Genomic DNA, 19,658 nt, shown 5'->3' with positions numbered 1-19,658 from the left:
AGAGAAGTGTCTGGGAATGTGGAGTCGTTAGGTGGAGGTCTGTAAAGGAGGAGAAAGTTACAGGAGGAAGTTGGAGTAGGGTGACATCTGGTGAGGAGGGCTTCACAATCTTGTATGCAAATGTTGTCTGTTTACCTGAGATTTATTGCCTGTTTTAATATAATAGCTAGTCCACCTCCTCTCTTGCCTACATGGTTTTGAATGATGGTTTGATAGTCCGGAGGAAGGACTTCATGCAACACTAGGGCCATTATTGCAAGTTTATTGCTTACAAACATCTTCCATAGATAGAAAAAGTTACAGATGAAAATGAAGAAACAAATAGCTGTTTTTTCAACTCAATTTCATAATTCTTTTTAATTTAACTGCTACTTTCCACAGGAAAACATTGAAGAATCTACACAAATGACCATTTTCTGAATTCAGAATTGTAGCTACTCTTTCCAGGATCCACCATTGGTTTCACACCCATTTCTGCTGCTGACTGGAAAGAGGTTGAAAGCAAAACAAAATAGGAAAATTAACAATGTCCCTTTAAAATGCCACAACTGTGATGATTTTTTTTTTTTTTTCTGATTCAAGTGTGCCTCTTCCTAATATCTTAAAAGATGGTGGTTTTAGCACGGCAAACCCTTTGTTGATGCCATTGCAGGAAAAAAGCAGACACTTTCTTCTGTAGCACTTTTTTCCATGTTTCCCAAAAGCTCAAAATGTATCAATGTTTTTCCCATTCTCTCAGTCCCCCCTAGGGGAATCCACAAACCCTGAGTACCTTTAGAATCACCAGAATTTTGGAAAAAAGGGGACCAAATGTGGAATGGATACCTTATGTGGACAAAAGGTTATGTGGCATAAGAGTGAACCACCCCAAATAGCCCCAAAAAGGCATTGCAACTTGGAGGAGGAGACCTAGCAGCGAAGCGGCTAAGGGGGAGTTGTGCTTCAGCTGCATCTTCACCTTTTGGAAGCTAGCATAAATATGTGCAGAACGAACTGACAGGAAAGATGTAGTTGATAACAAGAAGTCAGGCGTTACAAAGATTAAACTGTACAGAGGGGAAAATACATTATTCTTTATGGGCATGTCATAGACTAATCAATACAAATATTTTGCCCAGTAAATGTTACCATCGTATTTAAAAATCCCCATACAACATACACTTATTTAATAATATACATTTTGTATTTTTCAATTTCAATCTGTATCTCTCTCTCTAATCCTCTGAAGATGGAGAATCTAGGCCTAAAACATACTCAGGAAACCGACCCAAACTCTCCTTTCTCCCTCCCTCCTTTGAAACACAGAACAAGACGGACATTATAATAAAGAATCGAAAATGTTTAGCTCTTTTAGGTCCTCCCTAGAGTTGGCCATTTTAAGTGTTCGAATAATGAGAATAAAAGGACAGTCACTTCGGAGCGCTTTTGTTTGAATGTGCAGGCACATGTCCTTCAGATTTCACTACACCAATCATCAACGCATATCAAGCGGCTTTGGAAAGAAAGGTGGTCTAAAGGGGGCAGATACTGTAGTGCCCAATCCTTCATGTGTAATTTAATTGTATAAAACCGGATGTGTATGCTAGAAAACCACTGACTTGATATAACCTATGATATAGCTCCCACATATTCCAAAACGTTTGACTCATGATAGGTAAACCGGTTTTTATAATACTTGACTTCTGACTTCCCCTTGACAACTTGCCTCAAACAAGAAAACTTTCATCAGAGAAATGTTTGTAATGCGTGTGAAAAACACAAAACAGTAATACGGTTATTTTATAACCTCCAAACACTCAACAGTCATCAAAAATTAAAAAAGTTAACAATGTGATGTGTAAAATACTGACTCAAATTACTAAAGGCCTTTTTGGCAGATGAGATACTCCATCAAAACGCGGTGTGTTGTATTACAAGAACAGTCCGTTAAATCCACTGTTATTAAAGGGTTTACCATGTCTGTGATGCAGTATCTCATCCGCCAGGCTCTAAAGAAATGCAGTAAATCACTAAGTCATAGACAAGAGGTAAGTAGGGTCCTGTCGCCTGCACACTAAGGGATAACACTAGATTTTCACTTGCATGACTGTATTTAACTGCCCTGTTTTTACTATAACAATTTATACCAACATCTCATGTTATTCATTTTTTCACTAAGCTGTCCCCATGTTATCAAATGTAATGTCACTTAGGGCCAAATGCACTAAGAATGCCTTCTTTAAAAATGGTTGCCATTTGTGCAAGGACGTTTTCCAAATGCATTGGTATTTTGTGAGCCAATCTATGTACTTGTGGGTCGGTTCAGAAAATACTTGTTAGCGCGTCAGAGCCTTAATAAGTAAAGTTACAAGGAGACGCCTTTCGGTCCATGAGCCTTTGGACCATGTTCGGGGACTTCCCAGTACGAGATATCTTTTTGGCATCACAAATAAATAGATCAATAAACCAATCAATAATTATAATAATTAATCAACAAGTCAATCAATAACATTTAATAAGCACCAATAAGTTAAACACACCATTACCTTCCAGTCATGAATAACCACACCAATTTAGTTAAGGTTTCGGATATTTATTTCCCTATTACTTACAATCTAATGTCATTTCTGTTAATCTCATTAGCAATCAATCTCATTATGAACTCATCTAATTAGCAGTTAGAACGCAGTTAATCAATGCATAAACAATATTCATTCAGTATGTAGGCATGCGATTAATATGAAGCACCTTAGCAAAGTCTCATTAATGCATGATTCAAGAAAGCAAGAACTCAGTCATTTGTCTATTTGCGCCAGATATTTGTGAACACCTTAACTAACCTCAAATTAGCATTAGCATGTTGGGCTTCATGCAAAACATTTTAGCAAACACGAATTTGGAAAACATCTAAACTATGGTCTCTATCAAACATGCAGTTGGTACCCAGAAAGAAAAGGCAAAAAGACAATTACAATTTTGTATCAGATAGTTACCAATTCAACAGATCAGCAAACAGCGTCAGTCTTCGTCCTCAGGACATCAGTCGATTCTCCATCAGCAGAGATTGGACGGGACAAAGTCTCAATATATAGCATAGCTAAGGAATAGGACCTTCCCTCATATGGATGAGAAGTAAATATCAGGCAAGAATGGGTAGAGTGTGATTCAAAGTATCAAGCAAAAGAGTGAAAAGTCTCTGTGAGCGAGTGGAGTCTCAGTCTCTCTGCAAGCATTTCTTCTTGGGTCCCTCCATTAAGTCAAAACTACCTAATTAGCCCATAACTCTTCATTGGATAATAATTGGTGCATTGTTATCTCTGTCCAATAATTGTTCAAGCACCTTGCCAGAATTTTCAACAAACCACAGTTCTCATGTCGCGGATTGGTCCATGTTATTGACGTCTTCATCGGTTGGAATGTCAGGTAACAAAAGTTACACTTTGCGCTCCAGTCAGTGTCTCCATTGTTTTCTCCTACTCCAAGTAAAACCTTGCATCTGTTACGAATTACACTGTTGCATTCAGCAAGAACGTCTCCTTGAGCAAGTCGGTTCTCATGAGAAAGAATTTACTACAGCTACACACACACATAACTTCTGGGAAAATACAGCTTTGTGTCCTTCAGAAAAACAGCACATTGCACGTTAGAAATTGCAGTTTAATACAAGACCAGGCAGCTAGGCCCAGACCCTCGCTAAACTAAGGCCCTCTAATTAATAAGCAAACTCTTAACACATAGCTCTAATTATGATATACTAATACAAATTCAAAACATTATTGCATAATAATTTCAGAAGTTACAGAATTCCTCAGTCTTCGTAGACATTGGTAGCCACTCCCCGTGGGCACATTCAAACATGTGCATTATTTTCTATGTTGACACATTTTCTATGTAGCTTCATCACACAATTTATTTCAAGCTTTTCATGTCAATATTGCTTTAAAAAGACACACTCCAACATACTGACGTGGAGTGGGTAGCAATTGGCATGTACCTCACAGGCACATTTCATTTAATTTTAAGCCCCTAGCATATGGTATACCTGTACTCAGGGCCTGCAAATTAAATACTGCTAAAGTTGCACTGTAAAACATGTATTAATGCTGGCAACTGCAGCCCAGGTGTTCAGTTTTAAACTGCTTTTTTGACCTGGCAAAATAAACCTTTTACCAGGCCTAGATCTTCATTTGTAGTACCTATGGTGGCAACATATTATTGCATACCATAAGGAATATGTGTTTGGAAGGGACACCCTAAACATGCCTCTTCCAAATACTAATTCCATATGCTTTTCTAAACCAAATTAGTTATTTGGAAAACCTTTTCTGAATCATTTAATGAGCCTAGATGTTTTGAAAAAGAGGTTTACCATTCACAAACCCTGTGATTTACTGAATCCGATGATTTTCTAATGCTAAAATGCTCAGTACCAAGCTCCTTAGTTCTTAACCCTGTATATTTTTTGGTTAGTCATTGCACAGTATCACACAGTTTACTTTCAGGAAACGTTGCTGCGTTAGCCAGGCTAAAATGGATAAGTAAGGCATTCCAAAATAGCAGTTTACCTTTCAGGAGTTGGGTTCTTTGTGACTTGGTTTAGCTCAGTCACAGCCCCCATCAAGATTGTGGCTCTTCCCCCCCAAAGTTTATCAATTGAGATCCTTATACTCCCTTGCGCTTCTCTTTGTCGCGCAACAGCCTCCTACTGCCGAGTGAGTAATGTAGTGGAAAGGATTGGAAACAACAGATAGTCAACCTGCCTCTTAGAGCAGAGACTCCTCTCTCCTCTGCCATCTTCATGACATCTTCATATCAGGTCTAGCAAGCACGGGTAGCGACAGCCGCGGCTACCCACAATAGATGTTCGTGGGTGGAATGGAATATGACAAGTGTTCAAAGTCGATTTCACTTTAGGGGTTTCTAATGAGACCTTAACTTAGCCCTTTTCACACAAAGTCATTAACATATTTTATGAAACACATTCTTAGGATTCAGTGAAAATATGTAGAACAAAAACAATACATTAGCTTCTCAATGGGTTTCAGAACGTGTATCCTCGGGAAGGAGGAAAATTACATTCCACCCCCCATTACATTGATGGAATTGATTCGCATTAAAGCTGTCAACTTTCTCTTTACGTTAAAAGTAACACTTATTTGGCTGTAAAGACGCGCCTCCTTACTTAACCCCATCATTCAATTAATTGCGTTTATTCATTAAAAGAGATTTAATAGGGGAAGCAATCATTACAAAACAACTTTTGAACTGAAATTAAAAAAGAAATATAAAATGCTTTCTGCACCCTTCACCATCTGTCTTGCTTTAATAGAGCTATCACCTACCCACGCTAGTCATTGTCTCAATCCTTTGAAACTGCATGAATTTTGTTCACACGAAAAATGAATATCTTTATAAAAGGTGCACGTTGTTCTATATATCTGTCAATTAACTATAAGAATATGCACGTGCAGCACATATGAATGGTATACATGTGCACATGACGTATTTTGCATGCACTTACCTGAACTCTAAGACGGCCGAGTTTTTGAATTCATTAATAAGGTTGGTTTCTTGAAATATTTCATATATCTGAAAAGTTGCAAATATTTGAATACGTTACGATCAGTGTGCATAGGCAGAGGCACTGAATGTACAACATTAACTGTATAAAGTTTAGAAAGTTATGGTTCATTACGGTTGTATAAATAATAATTGAGCGTTGAAAGGTGAAATTGTCCAGACTATTAGATGGTTTTCAAAGAATTGTGTGTTCTCTGAAATCAACCATTCAACTTATTTTAGGGACACCTATCAATACTATCACGTTATACTAAATTGAGTTATAACCCAGAATGATATTTAAAATAAAATTAATATATGAATTTACAACATAAAATAACAAAGCATGCTACACAGATCACGATCAATATGTAATAAAATATTATTAAATGAGAAGTACTTTATACCAGGATTCTAAAAATTGTGCTGAAAAATATGTTTTATGCTCCCAGGAAAGAGGAAAATGACTTGACTATTCATCCCAGCATGAGACAAACCCTCCATCTGGTTTAAAAAATCTACACACTACGTTAAAGAAAAAAACTAACTTTTCAGCATTTGAAAAACAAATACCATGTTGCTCTGTACATACAGTTCACAGTATCCAGACCATCTCCTCTCTTTATGTCAAACCCTCCAATCCCCAGCAAAAACCAACCAGATTACAAAAGCAGAAGAACCAACCTACGCAGAGAGCAACATAGTCACACCATGGAATATTGAAATCCTATGTATTAATCTATTTCATTTATTTATTTAAAACACTCATAAAATGCATTATCACTTTACAGGTATCCTGGTGCAGGGGCCGATATAATGGCAAAGTGTATGCTGCTATCAGGTGCGGGTAAATGTGATCCTAGCTTTACAGGAAGAAGAGCCATGTGTTCCCGAAGTGTAGTAGATCTGTTCGACATCTCAAGTCGACAGATATCCTATTCCCAAGCTGAGCAGCTCTGAACATAAACGCTCGACCAACCTTTCTTTTTTATGGAATTTTGCAATGTAGATGAGGCTTGCAGTTGCTTAACGAAGACATATTCAAGGGACATATCATTTTAGTCTTCTTTGTGGAGGAAGGGGATCTTTTCTCTGAAGTGCTTTGAAAATTATGCATAGAGATTTAAAGGCTGTCCTCTGTTTTATTGAAAGCCAGTGCAGTTCTTTCATAGCACTGGAGGCAGAAGATCTCCTTGGCCTATTCAAGGACAGCTTTGCAGCTGAGGCCTGATTACTCTTTGTTACTTTAACTGTTTTCATGGGGCAGGGGGGCGCACATTTCAGGGAGCCCTGTTTGCTTTTTTGGGTTGAGTTCCAAAGCGTAAAGGTCATTCTTAAACTGGAGTGCATTTTTTTAAAATTCAGATTGTTTTTTTCCTTTTTCTTGCTTTACTTTTGGAACATTATATGGGTAATGTGTGACACTTAACATTGACCCCAGTCGCCTCTTAGATTTTTAGAAACATAATATCTATCTATCTATCTATCTATCTATCTATCTATCTATCTATCTATCTATCTATCTATCATCATCATCGTCATCATTATATCATTATCATTATCATTATTATTATTATTATTATTATTATTATTATTATGATGTCTCTCACCTAGATTTGGACCCAATAAAGAGGTGCTCCCTTGTGGCCTACAAGCTGATGAGTTTATCCCTTCACAATGCCCTTAGGGCCTGTAATGGCAGATCCATCTTGGACCGCCGTAGTGGTGCCCACACATTCAAGAGTATGTTGCAAGACAGTTTCATTAATAACATTTTTCTGGCATTGCTGCTGTGGCCCTCCCTTATAGACATGGTGGCCAAAGAGCGCTATGATAGTGATCACCATGCTCTCCATCTGATCCTTAATGGGCTTGGGCCTGGCATCCACCAATGTGGCTGCTCTAAACCTGGGGGCGAGCCATCATTCATGAAGAACCTGTGGGTTTTAAAATGGGAGGCAGTTTGCCAGGACCCAATTAGGCTATTCCAGATTTATTGCCAGGTGGATGATACTATGGAAGCATTAGGCACCAGTGGTTCGAAAACTTCTGACCTTGTGTCCGTTACCAAATGTCATGAAAAGTTGTTTAGGTCCCTTGAAGGCCTGTTCTGCAAGGTTGATTGCAGGGCTCTTAGGGTACACACTTGTGCATGGTTTGTTAGTCACAGTGGGAAATCTAGACTTACCCTCATTCCGAGCTTGAAAGCTGGAAATAAGACATTCTTAGAGCTAGGAGGGATTACAAAGTTGCACTCTCCCAGGCTAAACTGGATTGGGAGCTTGATTTTTAGATGGATCTGGTTGCAGTCGTTCAGACAGGGAATAATATGTTATTTAGGGGGATAGTGGCCCATGGTAATGGCAACGGTGTTACCAGTGTTGATTACAACCTTCAACCCCAGATCTGAGAGGACCACTTCTACAATATCTATGCAGCCAAATCCATCTGTTGGAATAGAGAAATGGAATATGTTATTCTTTGTTCTAAAGGAGGAAGCACCCCTTTGAGGAAAAGGATATTGTGGAGACAATTATGACCCTTCCTGCACATAAAGCACCGGGCCCTGATTCTATTCCTGGGGACTAATTTAGGGCAGAACCCCTGATTTGGGCTGCTCTCTGTTGGAAGGTGGCCCTATCCCAGGGTCTTGGCAAATTGCTGAGATAATACCCATTTATAAAAAAGGCAGCAAAGATGAACCTGGGAATTATAGGCCCATTAGCCTTATCAACACATCACAGAAACTCTTTTCTCACCTTATTCTGGGGCAGCTAAAAGATTGGGTTAAGGACAATCCTATTCTTTCTGAGTTCCAGGTAGGTTTTACCAACAGAGTCAGCACTGTGGATTAAATATTCTGTTTTTGTTGCCTTTATTGGAAAACCATTACGCTAGACAAAGGCCACTTGTAAGTGGTGCTGGCCGACTTAAGATCAGCTTTTGATTCCATGCCCAGAAGCAAGTTGTGAGAAGTTCTGAAGGAAATTGTGTCCCTGACAACCTTTTGTCTGTCATAACTAGACTCCATGTGCATAATATGGCCAGGGTTAGATATGATAACAATGGTAAACTTACTGACTTTTAACATTGAATCTGGTGTTCGCCAGGGTTGTAAGCTGGCCCCTACATTGCTCATGCTCTACATAAATGACCTAGTTCAATCACTTGACTTCCCTGACAATGATGCACCCAAATTGGGCCCCCACAAAATCGCAGTGCTGCTCTTTGCAGACGACATGTGTTAGAAATGGGGGTCTTTGGTTGGCAGTGAGATTACCCCCTGTCCAAACAAGGACCATCACTCTAGTCAGGGTAAAGGAGAATCCTGTGGTAGGTTGGTGGGGAGGGAGTTCCATGTCTTGGAGGCGAGGTAGGAGAAGGATCTGCCTCCGAGGTGGTATGATGGATGCATGGGACTGTGGCGAGGGCGAGGTCAGCAGAGGAGTCGAGTGGGTGTGTGGAGGTTCACTCGTTCGTTGAGGTAGGCTGATCCAGGGATTTGTGAGCATGGATGAGGACTTTGAAGACAATCCTTTTGCTGATGGGCACCCAGTGAAGGGATCTGAGGTGAGCGGGGATGGGAGGGTGAGGATGTGACGTGCGGCTGCGTTCTGGATGCACTGGAGTTTCTGCTGAAGCTTGGCTGTGGCACCAGCTTAGAGGTAATTTCCATAGTCTAATCTGCTGCTGATGAGTGCCTGGGTGATGGTTTTTCTGGTTCCTATGGCAATCCATTTGAAGGTCTTCCGTAGCATGCACAGGGTGTTGAAAACAGGAGGATGATAAAGTGCTGATTTGCTGGGCCAGGGAGTGAGATGAGTCTAGGATGAAGTCGAGGTTGCGTGCGTGGGTGGAGGGTGCTGGGGGTGGTCCGAGGGCCACCAGGAGTCGTTCCATACTGTCTTGTTGGGGCCGAAGATGATGATTTCTGTTTTGTTGGAGTTAAGTTTGAGGTGGCTTGCTGTCATCCATTTGGCGGTGTCGAGGAGTCCGGCGTGGAGGTTTGTTTTGGCGGTGGAAGGGTTGCTGGTGAAGGAGATGACAAGCTTAATGTCATCTGCGTATGAGATTATGGTGATTCCGTGGAGGTGGAGGATGTTGGTGAGTGGGACCATGTAAATGTTGAAGAGGGTAGGGTTGGGGGAGGTCCTTTGGGGGACCCCGCAGATGACCTTGGTTGCTGGGGACTGGAAGGATGGGAGGCAGACTTTCTGGGTTCTTTTGGCGAGGAAATAGGTGAGCCAGTCTAGGACCTTGTGCCGGATTCCTGTGTCGGAAAGGTGTGCGTGGAGGATTTGGTGGCAAACAGTGTCGAAGGCTGCGGAGAGGTCCATGGGGAGGAGTGCGACGGTCTCGCCCTTGTCGACTCTGGTTCTGATGTCGTCAGTGCAGGCAATGAGGGCAGTCTCAGTACTGTGGTTCTTGTGAAATCCAGACTGGGAGGCGTCGAGTGCATTGTTTTCCTCTAGGAATTGAGACAGTTGGGCGTTCACTATCTTCTCAGTGACCTTGGCGGGGAAGGGGAGAAGAGAAATGAGGCGGTAGTTGGTGAGGTCTTCCGGGTCTGCTTTGGGATTTTTGAGGAGTGTGGTGACTTCGGCGTGCTTCCAGGTTTCTGGGAAGGTTGCGGCATCGAAGGAGCTGTTGAATATGGCACGGAGCTGGGGAGCAATGATTGGGCTGGCCTTGTTGAAGATGTGGTGGGGGCAGGGGTCTGTGGGGGGAGCCTGAGTGGATGGAGTTAATGTTTTTTTTGGTTTCTTCATCGTTGGTTGGGGTCCAGGTGAGAAGTTGGGTGGGATCGGGGGGCATTGTGTTGTTGGTCATGTTGGTGGTGTCGGTGGTGGTGATGGTGGGGGCGTATGGTGTGAAACTGTTGTGTATGTGTAAGATTTTGCGGTGGAAGGAGTTGGAGAGGGAGTTGCAAAGTTTTTATGTGTGAAGGGGGTCGATGGTGCAGGATTTCGGTTTGGTGAGCTTTTTGATGATGGTATTGAGATCCTAGCTGTTATGTGAGTTACTATCCATGTGTTCTTTGTAGTAAGCCATTTTGATGGTCCAGATGAGTTGGTGGTGTTTGCGTATGGTAGTTTTGAGGGTGGAGAAGTTGTTCATGGAGGGCTCTTGGTGCCATGCTTTCTCAGTTTTGTGGCATTCACGCTTGGAGGCTTGAAGTTCAGTGGTGAACCAGGGGGCGTTCTTGATGTTGCGGGTGTTGTTGTTACTTTTCAGTGGGGCAAGGGAGTCTGCACAGGTTGTTAGCCAGTGCGTGAGGTTGTGGGTCCAATGTTGGGGTCGTTGGTGAAGGGGGGTGGATTTTGTGTGAACTTGCCATTCAGGTGCTCTATGGGGATCTTGTCCCACAATCTGTAGGGGGTGGTGTGTTGCCGTTAGTGGGTGGGGGGGTTTCGTGAAGGAGAAGTGGACACAGTGGTGGTCGGTCCAGTGGAGTTCCGTGGTGCGTGTGACTGAGATGTGGTTGCTGGAGGTGAAGATTGCGTTCAGATTATGTCCTGCTGAGTGAGTGGGTGAGTTGACTAGTTGTTTAAGTCCTAGTTTTGTGAGGTTGTCTAGCAGGGATGTGGAGTTGTGGTCGTGGGTGCTTTCCAAGTGAAAGTTGAAGTCACCAAGGAGAACATAGTCTGTGGAGGTGAGGGCGTGGGAGCTGATGGTATCAGTGATGGTGTCACAGAAGGGGTGGTGGGGGCCTGATGGTCTGTAAAGGAGGGTTCCTCTGAGGGTGGTGTTGGCGTTTATCTGAATTAAGAAGTGTAGGTGTTCTGTGTTGTCTAGGGTGTCGAGGGTGTTGGTGGTGATCTTGATGGTGCTCTTGTGTATGATGGCAATGCCGCCTCCTGGTTTGTTTATGTGGTCTCTGCGAGTGATTTCGTAGCCTTCTGGGACGGCTATGGCTATGTTGGGTTCTGATGAGGGGTTCATCTAAGTTTCCGTGAGGAAGGCGATGTCAGGGGAGTGTGTTGTGATCAAGGGCCAGATGTAGCAAAGGGTTTTACCCATTCTGTGTCTATGGGAAAATGTGTTTGTACATATGGCCCCAAGTCCCAGAGCACAATGGCGTGCTTGTGGACGGAGCGGGTGTTTAGGAGAATGCAGTTAAGGTGGTTACAGGGGCTGTTGTGGTTGTGGTGCATGTTGGTGTTCTTGGTGTTTGTGGGAGTGCAGTAGAAGCGGCATGTGTGACATGGGAAAGGTCCGTGTGTGTGCTTGGGGTTGGCCTGAGTGCAGGAGGGGAGATGTTATCCTGTATTGAGAGCGTGGAGTTTGGTGGAGGAGTAACATTTGCCTCTGGGGTTTGGGGCAGTGAGGGCCAGGGGGACCGGCCCTGGGCACAGTGCAGGCGTGGACTGGTGCAGACGGGCTTGCCTCTGGTGCACCTCAGGCGCGCCAGCGGCACAGCAGCCATTAAGAAGGGGAGGTGGGAGGGAGGAGCATCTGGGAGGCGTGCGGGGGTGGCCAATGGGGGCGGGGCCACAGGGGAAGCAGCGGCAGGGATGGGGAAACAGTGTGGCAAAAACTAAATGGGGCACAAAAAGGGCACAAATACAATTGAAATCAAGGCAGAGAACGAAATTCGAAATGCAAGAAATTAAATACAGAACAAGTGAAGAGGACACTAGTTACTCCTATCACTAGGAGGGCCTCAGTCTTCCAGCGGGAGCGAGGGCAGCAAGAACGGGATCAGGGACACGAGGGCAGAATGGGGGATCCGCTCAACACGAAGAGTCGTGCCTGGCCTTAAGGCAGGTCAAGGGCCACTCTTCATGCTGCGCAGCGGCCGCCATTAAGAAGGGGAGGTGGGAGGGAGGAGCATCTGGGAGTGGCCAATGGGGGCGCGAGGGAGGCGGGGCCGCAATGCAAAGTAACCTGGGTAGCTTCAAAATAACATGCACGGGTGAGTGTGTGTTGAAAAACGTAAGCGGTGCGTCAATTTCTCACCCGCATGCAAGACCGTGCATCGTTTCTCTTTCTCCGGTCAGGTCGGCATGTGTTGTTTTTCCACCTCACAGGGGAGCGATGCATCAATCTGGGCAGGACTCGGGTCCGGGCAGGCGTTGCATAATTTTTCCATACCCGGCAAGGTTTGCTTTGAAAATCCTGCCGCACAGTATCAACAAAACCACGCAAATGTGGGTTGTGACGTTAACAGCCTCCATCAGCAGGTGGTGTTGCGCATCGTTCTTCCAGCTACATGCATTGATTTTCCAGCCGTGATGCCAGTGGAGCGTCGATTTCTGCCACGAATCTGGCAATGAGTAATTTTTTTGCCACGTCTCAGAAGGTGAGTTGATATTTTCCCCGCACGCTTGGATTTTCAGTCTTGGTCTGCCAGCTTCACCTTCCAAGGCCCCAGGAACTGGATAGTGCACCACTTGACGGGGCAGGAGTCTCAGCAGAGAGTCCAGGTGCTGGCATGGGAACTCTTTGATGGCCCTGAGACTTCAACAACAGGAGGCAAGCTCAGGACAAGCTCAGGACAAACCCTTGGCGATTTCTTCACGAGCAGGAAGGCACACAAAATCCAGTCTTTCTCCTCTTGCACAGGCAGAAGCAGCAACTGCAGGATAGCTCCACAAAGCACAGTCTCAGGCAGGGCAGCACTTCTCCTCAGTTCATCAGCTCTTCTCCAGGCAGAGGTTCCTTTTGATGTCCAGAAGTGTTCTAAAGTCTGTGGTTTTGGATGCTTTTCTTATACCCATTTTGGCCTTTGAAGTAGGCCTACTTCAAAGGAAAGTCTCTCTTGTTTGTGAAATCCTGCCTTTCCCAGGCCAGGCCCCAGACACACACCAGGGGGTTGGAGACTGAATTGTGTGAGGGCAGTCACAGCCCTTTCAGGTGTAAGTGACCACTCCTTCTCTCCCTCCTAGCACAGATGGCTCATCAGGATATGCAGGCTTCACCCCAGCTCCCGTTGCGTCACTGTCTAGAGAGAGGTGCAAACAGCCCAATTGTCTAACTAACTCAGACAGGGATCCACAAACAGGCAGAGTCAAAGAATGGCTTAAGGAGGAAAATGCTCACTTTCTTAAAGTGACATTTTCAAAAACATAATCTCAAAAACAACTTTATTAAAATATGTATTTTTAAATTGTGAGCTCAGAGACCCCAAACTCCACATGTCTATCTACTCTCAAAGGGAATCCACGTTTTAATCATATTTAAAGGCAGCCCCCATGTTAACCTATGGGAGGGATAGGCTTTGCAACAGTGAAAACCGAATATCGCAGTATTTCACTGTTAGGACATATAAAACACATTAGTACATGTCCTACCTAAAACAAACACTACACCCTGCCCATGTGGCTACCTAGGGCCTACCTTAGGGGTGTCTTACATGTAAGAGAAGGGAAGGTTTGAGCCTGGCAAGTGGGTACACTTGCCAAGTTAAATTGGCAGTTTAAAACAGCATTCACAGACACTGCAGTGGCTTCTTATGTGGGTGGCACAACCAGTGCTGCAGGCCCACTAGTCAGATTTGATTTACAGGCCCTGGGCAGCTATAGTGCACTTTACTAGGGACTTTCTAGTAAATCAAATATGCCAATCATGGATGATCCAATCAATAATACAATTTACACAGAGAGCATATGCACTTTAGCACTGGTTAGCAGTAGTAAAGTGCTCAGAGTTCTAAAGCCAACAAAAACAGTTCAGAAAAAATAGGAGGCAGGAGGCAAAAAGATTGGTGATGACCCCGCATAAGGGAAAAAGTCCAACAACATGCTACTGATATCTAAAACGTTGTGTGATCTGCATGCAATAGTCGATCATTTTCTTTAAGGTTTTGCAGTGCCCGGGGTCGTGAGCTTAACACCAACAAAACCAAATTGATGATGTTCAGTTCTTCTAATTCAGCCAGGGCTAAGATCGTGGTGTAGGGTGTTCCATTCAAGCAAATGCAGGACTTTGTGTACTTGGGGGTTTGTTTAAGTCACAGAATGAGCCATGCCCATTAGAAAGAGTACATTGAAATTCCAACATGAATCTGTGGCTGTGTCTAAATTGTGTAAGAAGACCCATGTATGCTATTTTGCACCGGCGGTGGAGATCCACAATCTTAAAATGGAAAGCTCAGCCATGTATGGTGCAGAACTCTGGGGTCTGATGATCATTGCAAAATTGAAAATAGGTTTGTGAGGAGTGTTCTTAATCTCCCTCAGAGTGCCCCCATCATCCCCAGCTCTTAGATATGAGTTTCTAGCCAACTGATCACACCACCATGTGCAGACCGATTATGTACTGGCATTGTCTTTGGTTCAATTAAGGCACTATTAAACTCTCCAAAGTGTGAGAAGATCACCTGGCTTGCCTACATCAAGGATTTGCTTATGAAATAGGTCTGTCCTCTCTTTGGGACACATTTGGTACACTAAGTTTCTTGTTCTCTGATTAAAGAACATTTAAAAGAGCACTTGTGGCTGAGGGAACTAAAACGTGTCATAGCAAGGAGCCTGACAGCCTTTTATCTGGTAATAAAGATTAAACCTGTCTATGAATTGTTCTTTGACACTCTCCCTTTGATCCCACATGTACCCATGAAAAAGAAGTGGGCACCTAACGGTCAGTGAGTTGACCTCCTGTGTGACTAGAGGGAAACAACAAGCTGAAGAATCACTTTTTTATAGATGGCCAGTTCAGTCAGAGCAAGACATGCACTGGGCCCTGCACAAGGCCTTTGCTGAACCACACCCTGAAGCACTAAGGCCCATATTTATATTATTTTAGCCCCGCATTTGTGTCATTTTTTTACATAAAAGTGGCGCAAACTTACAAAATATAATTGTATTTTGTAAGTTTGTGCCACTTTTGCGTCACAAAATGACGCAAATGCGGCGCTAAAAAAGTATAAATATGGGCCTAATAGTCCCCTTGAAGCCTGGGAGTCTTAGATGAAGAGCTGAATGAAAGGGGGCTTACCACTGCAAAGCTTAAATACATTAATATTTTTTTATTTGATTTTGTAGACCAAGTGACTGGGCTATCCTGCTTGGTGCATTTTACCTCATAATCCATCCCAGTTGTCCTCCATGTGTACCTGGCTCCTGATCTACTGCGGCCGTAGACTATCATTAGCACTTAGTTCTTTTTGGCACTATTTTCACTTTAACTTTTAAAAACTTATATCTCCGGCTCTCCTTATTGAATTGTTGTTATTTGGTTGTGATTTTGGTTATTGAAATACACTTTATTCTTTAATTGAGTTTGGGATTTTTATTGTTTGGTGCTTTGCCTTTTTACTCTTTGGTAAACCTGTCAGCTCTGTGCCATAGCTACTAACAGCTTGAGCTGAGGTTAGTTTTGTCACTTTTGGAGATCAGCTTATGAGATGGTGTTATTATTCATGTAGGGGGTCGACTTCCCACACAAAATAATAATTCACGTTTGTACAATCCTGTACAGATAAATGGATGCCAACAGGGGCTTTCATGTGAAGACATCTATTTATTGTTTTAGGAAAATCTAACAAGATTTACTGGGATGTGTTTGAGTGTGTACAACAATTGTATAAGATTTAGAAATCATACCAGTTGCTGAACATCAAATGCAAGAACCTTGAAGTCCAGAGAGGATCTGTTTTGTAAGGTGGGAGTAAATGTTGCTCCTCTCAGAATTTTGAATGTACCTCTGCTTGCATGGCTTGTGCCGCAAGTTGTATTCACATAATCTGAAATTGAAAGAGATATTAGTAACAGAATTGCATATTCATTAGGAAATTGCACTCTTAATGGCAACTATGAAAGAGAAAATTTCAATGGCTTTCAAATCAATTCAGAGTTCATTTATTTCAAAACGTGTATGCATTTGCAATGCAGAGACATATATAAAGAGATATAATACACGAATATATAAATAGAAAAGAAATACTCCAATAGAAAAATGAGGAAAGTTATACCTTCCTAATTTCACCATATATGATGATGATGACAAACATCCATGAAATGGCCATTTTACTGATTGAACTGTTGGTTTGAAAGCAATGTTGTAGTGATGATCTTGCTCCTTATTATGCTGTACCTTGTCAATATTAGACCTCACAACTCCATATTAGTTAATAGGTCCTCACAACAAATCTAACTCTTAAATTGTTCTCCTTGTTTTATTCCCTCCCTCTCCACGCCCCAGTTAGGACACTTTGGCTAAACCAACATACACATTTTGAACAGCCCATGGCAAACGGTGTGTGAATTTAATGTATGATTAGCTGTGATGTTTGGATTATACAGTTCTAATTATTATATTGTATTTGTCTCCTCTGTTTCTCCTTCTGATGTGAATTAAGACCGTTTGGCATTCCATTATTATAGATATCGTTCGATAAGCTGCAGAGCTCTTACATTGGAAGTGCAAATAGTTATATAATTCAAATCTTTTTACAGAAATTTACTAAACCCATAACGTCAGTTAAAAAATGAACTAATCTCACACAAAGAAGTAAATGCATAACTTAACCCAGAGGTGAGCCCCAGGATCTCTATCATAGACTCTTTGAACATATTATTGAGTTCTTCCAGGATTACTAATTTGAGATATTTGGTTGCAATTTTTTCAAAAGTGCAGAAATTATCTATACAGATAAACTTAGTGAAGTGCAACCAAAACACTTACTGACAAAAACAAAAAATTAGAAGATTTTTTGCACTGTGTAATTCAGCACGTTAGGCACTGCACCACGCTGCAGAGAGTGATGGTGCGCGTAGGTGGTCTGTACAGTTGCCCATGCAGCATGAGCACCAGACTCTCTGCTAGAGGCTATCTCGGTGGGCCTGTGGTGTAAGACTGTCCGAGCAGGGCCAAGAGCAAAGCGGAGAGCTGGTTGCCAATGAGGCACGGGGCACAGCATCACGGGACCGAGAGGAGTCGGAGCCAAGTCATGAACATCGATTCTTAGATGCTAAGACAGCCCTCATTTAGCCCACACATAGCTCACACTCTACCTCCCTTTTCTCTGTGACAGCTGGACTTCTTCTCTGAGTTTGGCAGAGGCTAATCCTTAGTTTTTTTTTAGACATAAACTTGCATGCTTTCCTGCCTTTTTGCCTATGTGCTTGCATCTCCCATGCTTCCACGTGTAGTTGTATATTTGCATATTTCTACTCCTTTATGTTTGTGTGCAAGCTTATATTGCATTTTCCACCAACCATACCCAGCCTCACTTACTTATATTTATTTTTTACTTATTCCCTCTACTTGTTTGCCTCCACTGTTTCTCCAGTGTAGTTAGAACGATTTTCTGGTTTAAGGTGTTGGGAGAGGCGTTGTGGCTGTCGAGTTCCCAGTCACCAGTTGCCATGACTCATTTATTGCTGGTTATGATATGAGTCCTGTAACATCATCTTGCTTCATCCTGTGAACTGGGTAATATAGAAAGCTGCTGTGAGCTCCTGTGAGTGAGCAGGCATAGAAGTAGCAACCAGCCTGTGACCAGTATGACACTAGTAGTACTTCTATTGGCTCTGTGGGTGCTGTATTAACTGAATAATTGTAAGGCCGCTGCAGCACCTTCACCAGCAGCTGCTGCACCTGCTAAAAGCACATCTACAGATTAAATGTTAGGGAAGGCTGTGAGTGTCATTAGCAATGATTTTGCCCTTACTGAGAGGAGAGTGTCTTTGGGACTTGGTTCTGGTGCAGCTCCTGCCTTTTGTCTGATTAACAGCCTCTGTGCCTTGGTAAATCTTCTTACGCATTTCAGTGATGTTCATAATTCTTGACACATGCTGCTAACAGCCACCATTATGGCCAGCCCTTGGTCACCGGTGGTCAAAAGGAAAAAGAGGGGAGTGACAACATCTCATTCTGAGGAATCAAGTTAAGTCAAGGAAGATTTGGTTTAGACACTACATCCAGACTGTTAACAAAATTTTAGTGGGTGATTGTTGCAAAAAAAGATTGAACTTTTCTTGAAGTGGAACTATCTCCAATTGTGAATTGGCTCAAAGCTATCGAAAGCCACCTTGAGTTTTCCTGCTTTCTCATACTGTCCCTGTCTCCAGGAATCCTTTGCCTAGCTCTAAGGTAGATCAGCATTTTGGATTTAGGAGGCAATCCTGATGTTTCCAGGCTTGCTGGTGGATGCACCCCAGTACTTCAGCCCCTCTACAGGCCCATGTTTTGGAGGCTGCGAAGGGTGCCCGGATGAAGGCACCTCATAATGAGGTTCTAAGGTCCATGTCTCAACTACCTGTTATATGTAGGGGCCACAGAGATGATGGTCAGCAACTGGGACTGGGAAGAGCACCAATCGTGGGTATGGATCTTGTGAGACTTTCACCATCACCCTTCTCCTAGCTGTCCATCCCTAAGTGGCAGTACTTATCGGAGCCCTCAAACTTCTGCACGATCAATCTGAAACCGTTGAACAACTTACCAACAAAGTGTTGAACTGGTTGTTAAGAAAGAAAAGTTTCCTATTTTCTACTGCTTAGGGGATCCATGTGGTTTGTAGAGTGGGCTGGATTGGAGCACACCTAGAAAAACTGTGAAGGGTATTGTGTCTTGAACAATTTTAGGCAACCCAGGATGGCATGCAGTTTGTTGACCTATTCCTTTGACCAGACTCATAACAAAAGCAGAATTCTGATGGTCCTGTTAGTTTATTTTTTATAAATCTCAGTTTGTTTTTGGCCACGCCTATTTTTTGTACTTCCCAGTAACTACAGGGCCTATTGGATTGCAAGGTAGACTTTGTGACTGCTTGCTTCTCCACTAGAGGACATAGCCAAGCCTGTTCCTGTTACTCTGTCCTTAGTGGTGATCCACTCCAGGCCAGAGTGGTGCCTCAGCACATGGGCACCCTGTACTTTAGCCCCCTCCTCTTTTTCATTGATTAGTTGGAAAATTATAGGAATTCATTCCAAGATTAATTAGTTAGTTAAATCTGTTAAATATGGATTCATTATCCATAGAACATACAGTAGCAAAAAACATAAGATCTTAAAAAGAGTCAAATCCTACATAAAAAAACAATACTATGCGGATGTAGGAGTGGTAATTGACTCTTCATAATACTGTGAAAAATTGGTAAACATAATATTTCATTATGGTATAATAGAACATAATTCATTAAATGATAAAGTAAGATACACGTTATGTCAACT

General features: G+C 42.7%; 1 protein-coding gene across 1 annotated transcript in view; it reads right to left on the bottom strand.

Moving 5' to 3' along the window:
* The window catches only part of TMPRSS15 (transmembrane serine protease 15), a 1,384,111-nt gene that overhangs the window by 1,291,695 nt on the left and 72,758 nt on the right, over positions 1 to 19,658 (bottom strand). The window contains exons 2-3 of the mRNA XM_069204099.1: positions 16,086 to 16,225; positions 5,501 to 5,568 (exon numbers count right to left, since the gene is read on the bottom strand). Of these exons, the coding sequence (XP_069060200.1) occupies positions 5,501 to 5,568; positions 16,086 to 16,225 (208 nt within the window). The remainder of the gene's footprint in view (positions 1 to 5,500; positions 5,569 to 16,085; positions 16,226 to 19,658) is intronic.

This window comes from Pleurodeles waltl, chromosome 8 (genome assembly GCF_031143425.1).
Source record: "Pleurodeles waltl isolate 20211129_DDA chromosome 8, aPleWal1.hap1.20221129, whole genome shotgun sequence".
Classification (NCBI taxonomy): Eukaryota; Metazoa; Chordata; class Amphibia; order Caudata; family Salamandridae; genus Pleurodeles; species Pleurodeles waltl.
Note: the sequence above shows the minus strand (reverse complement) of the source record. Positions and strands in the feature narration are given on the sequence as shown.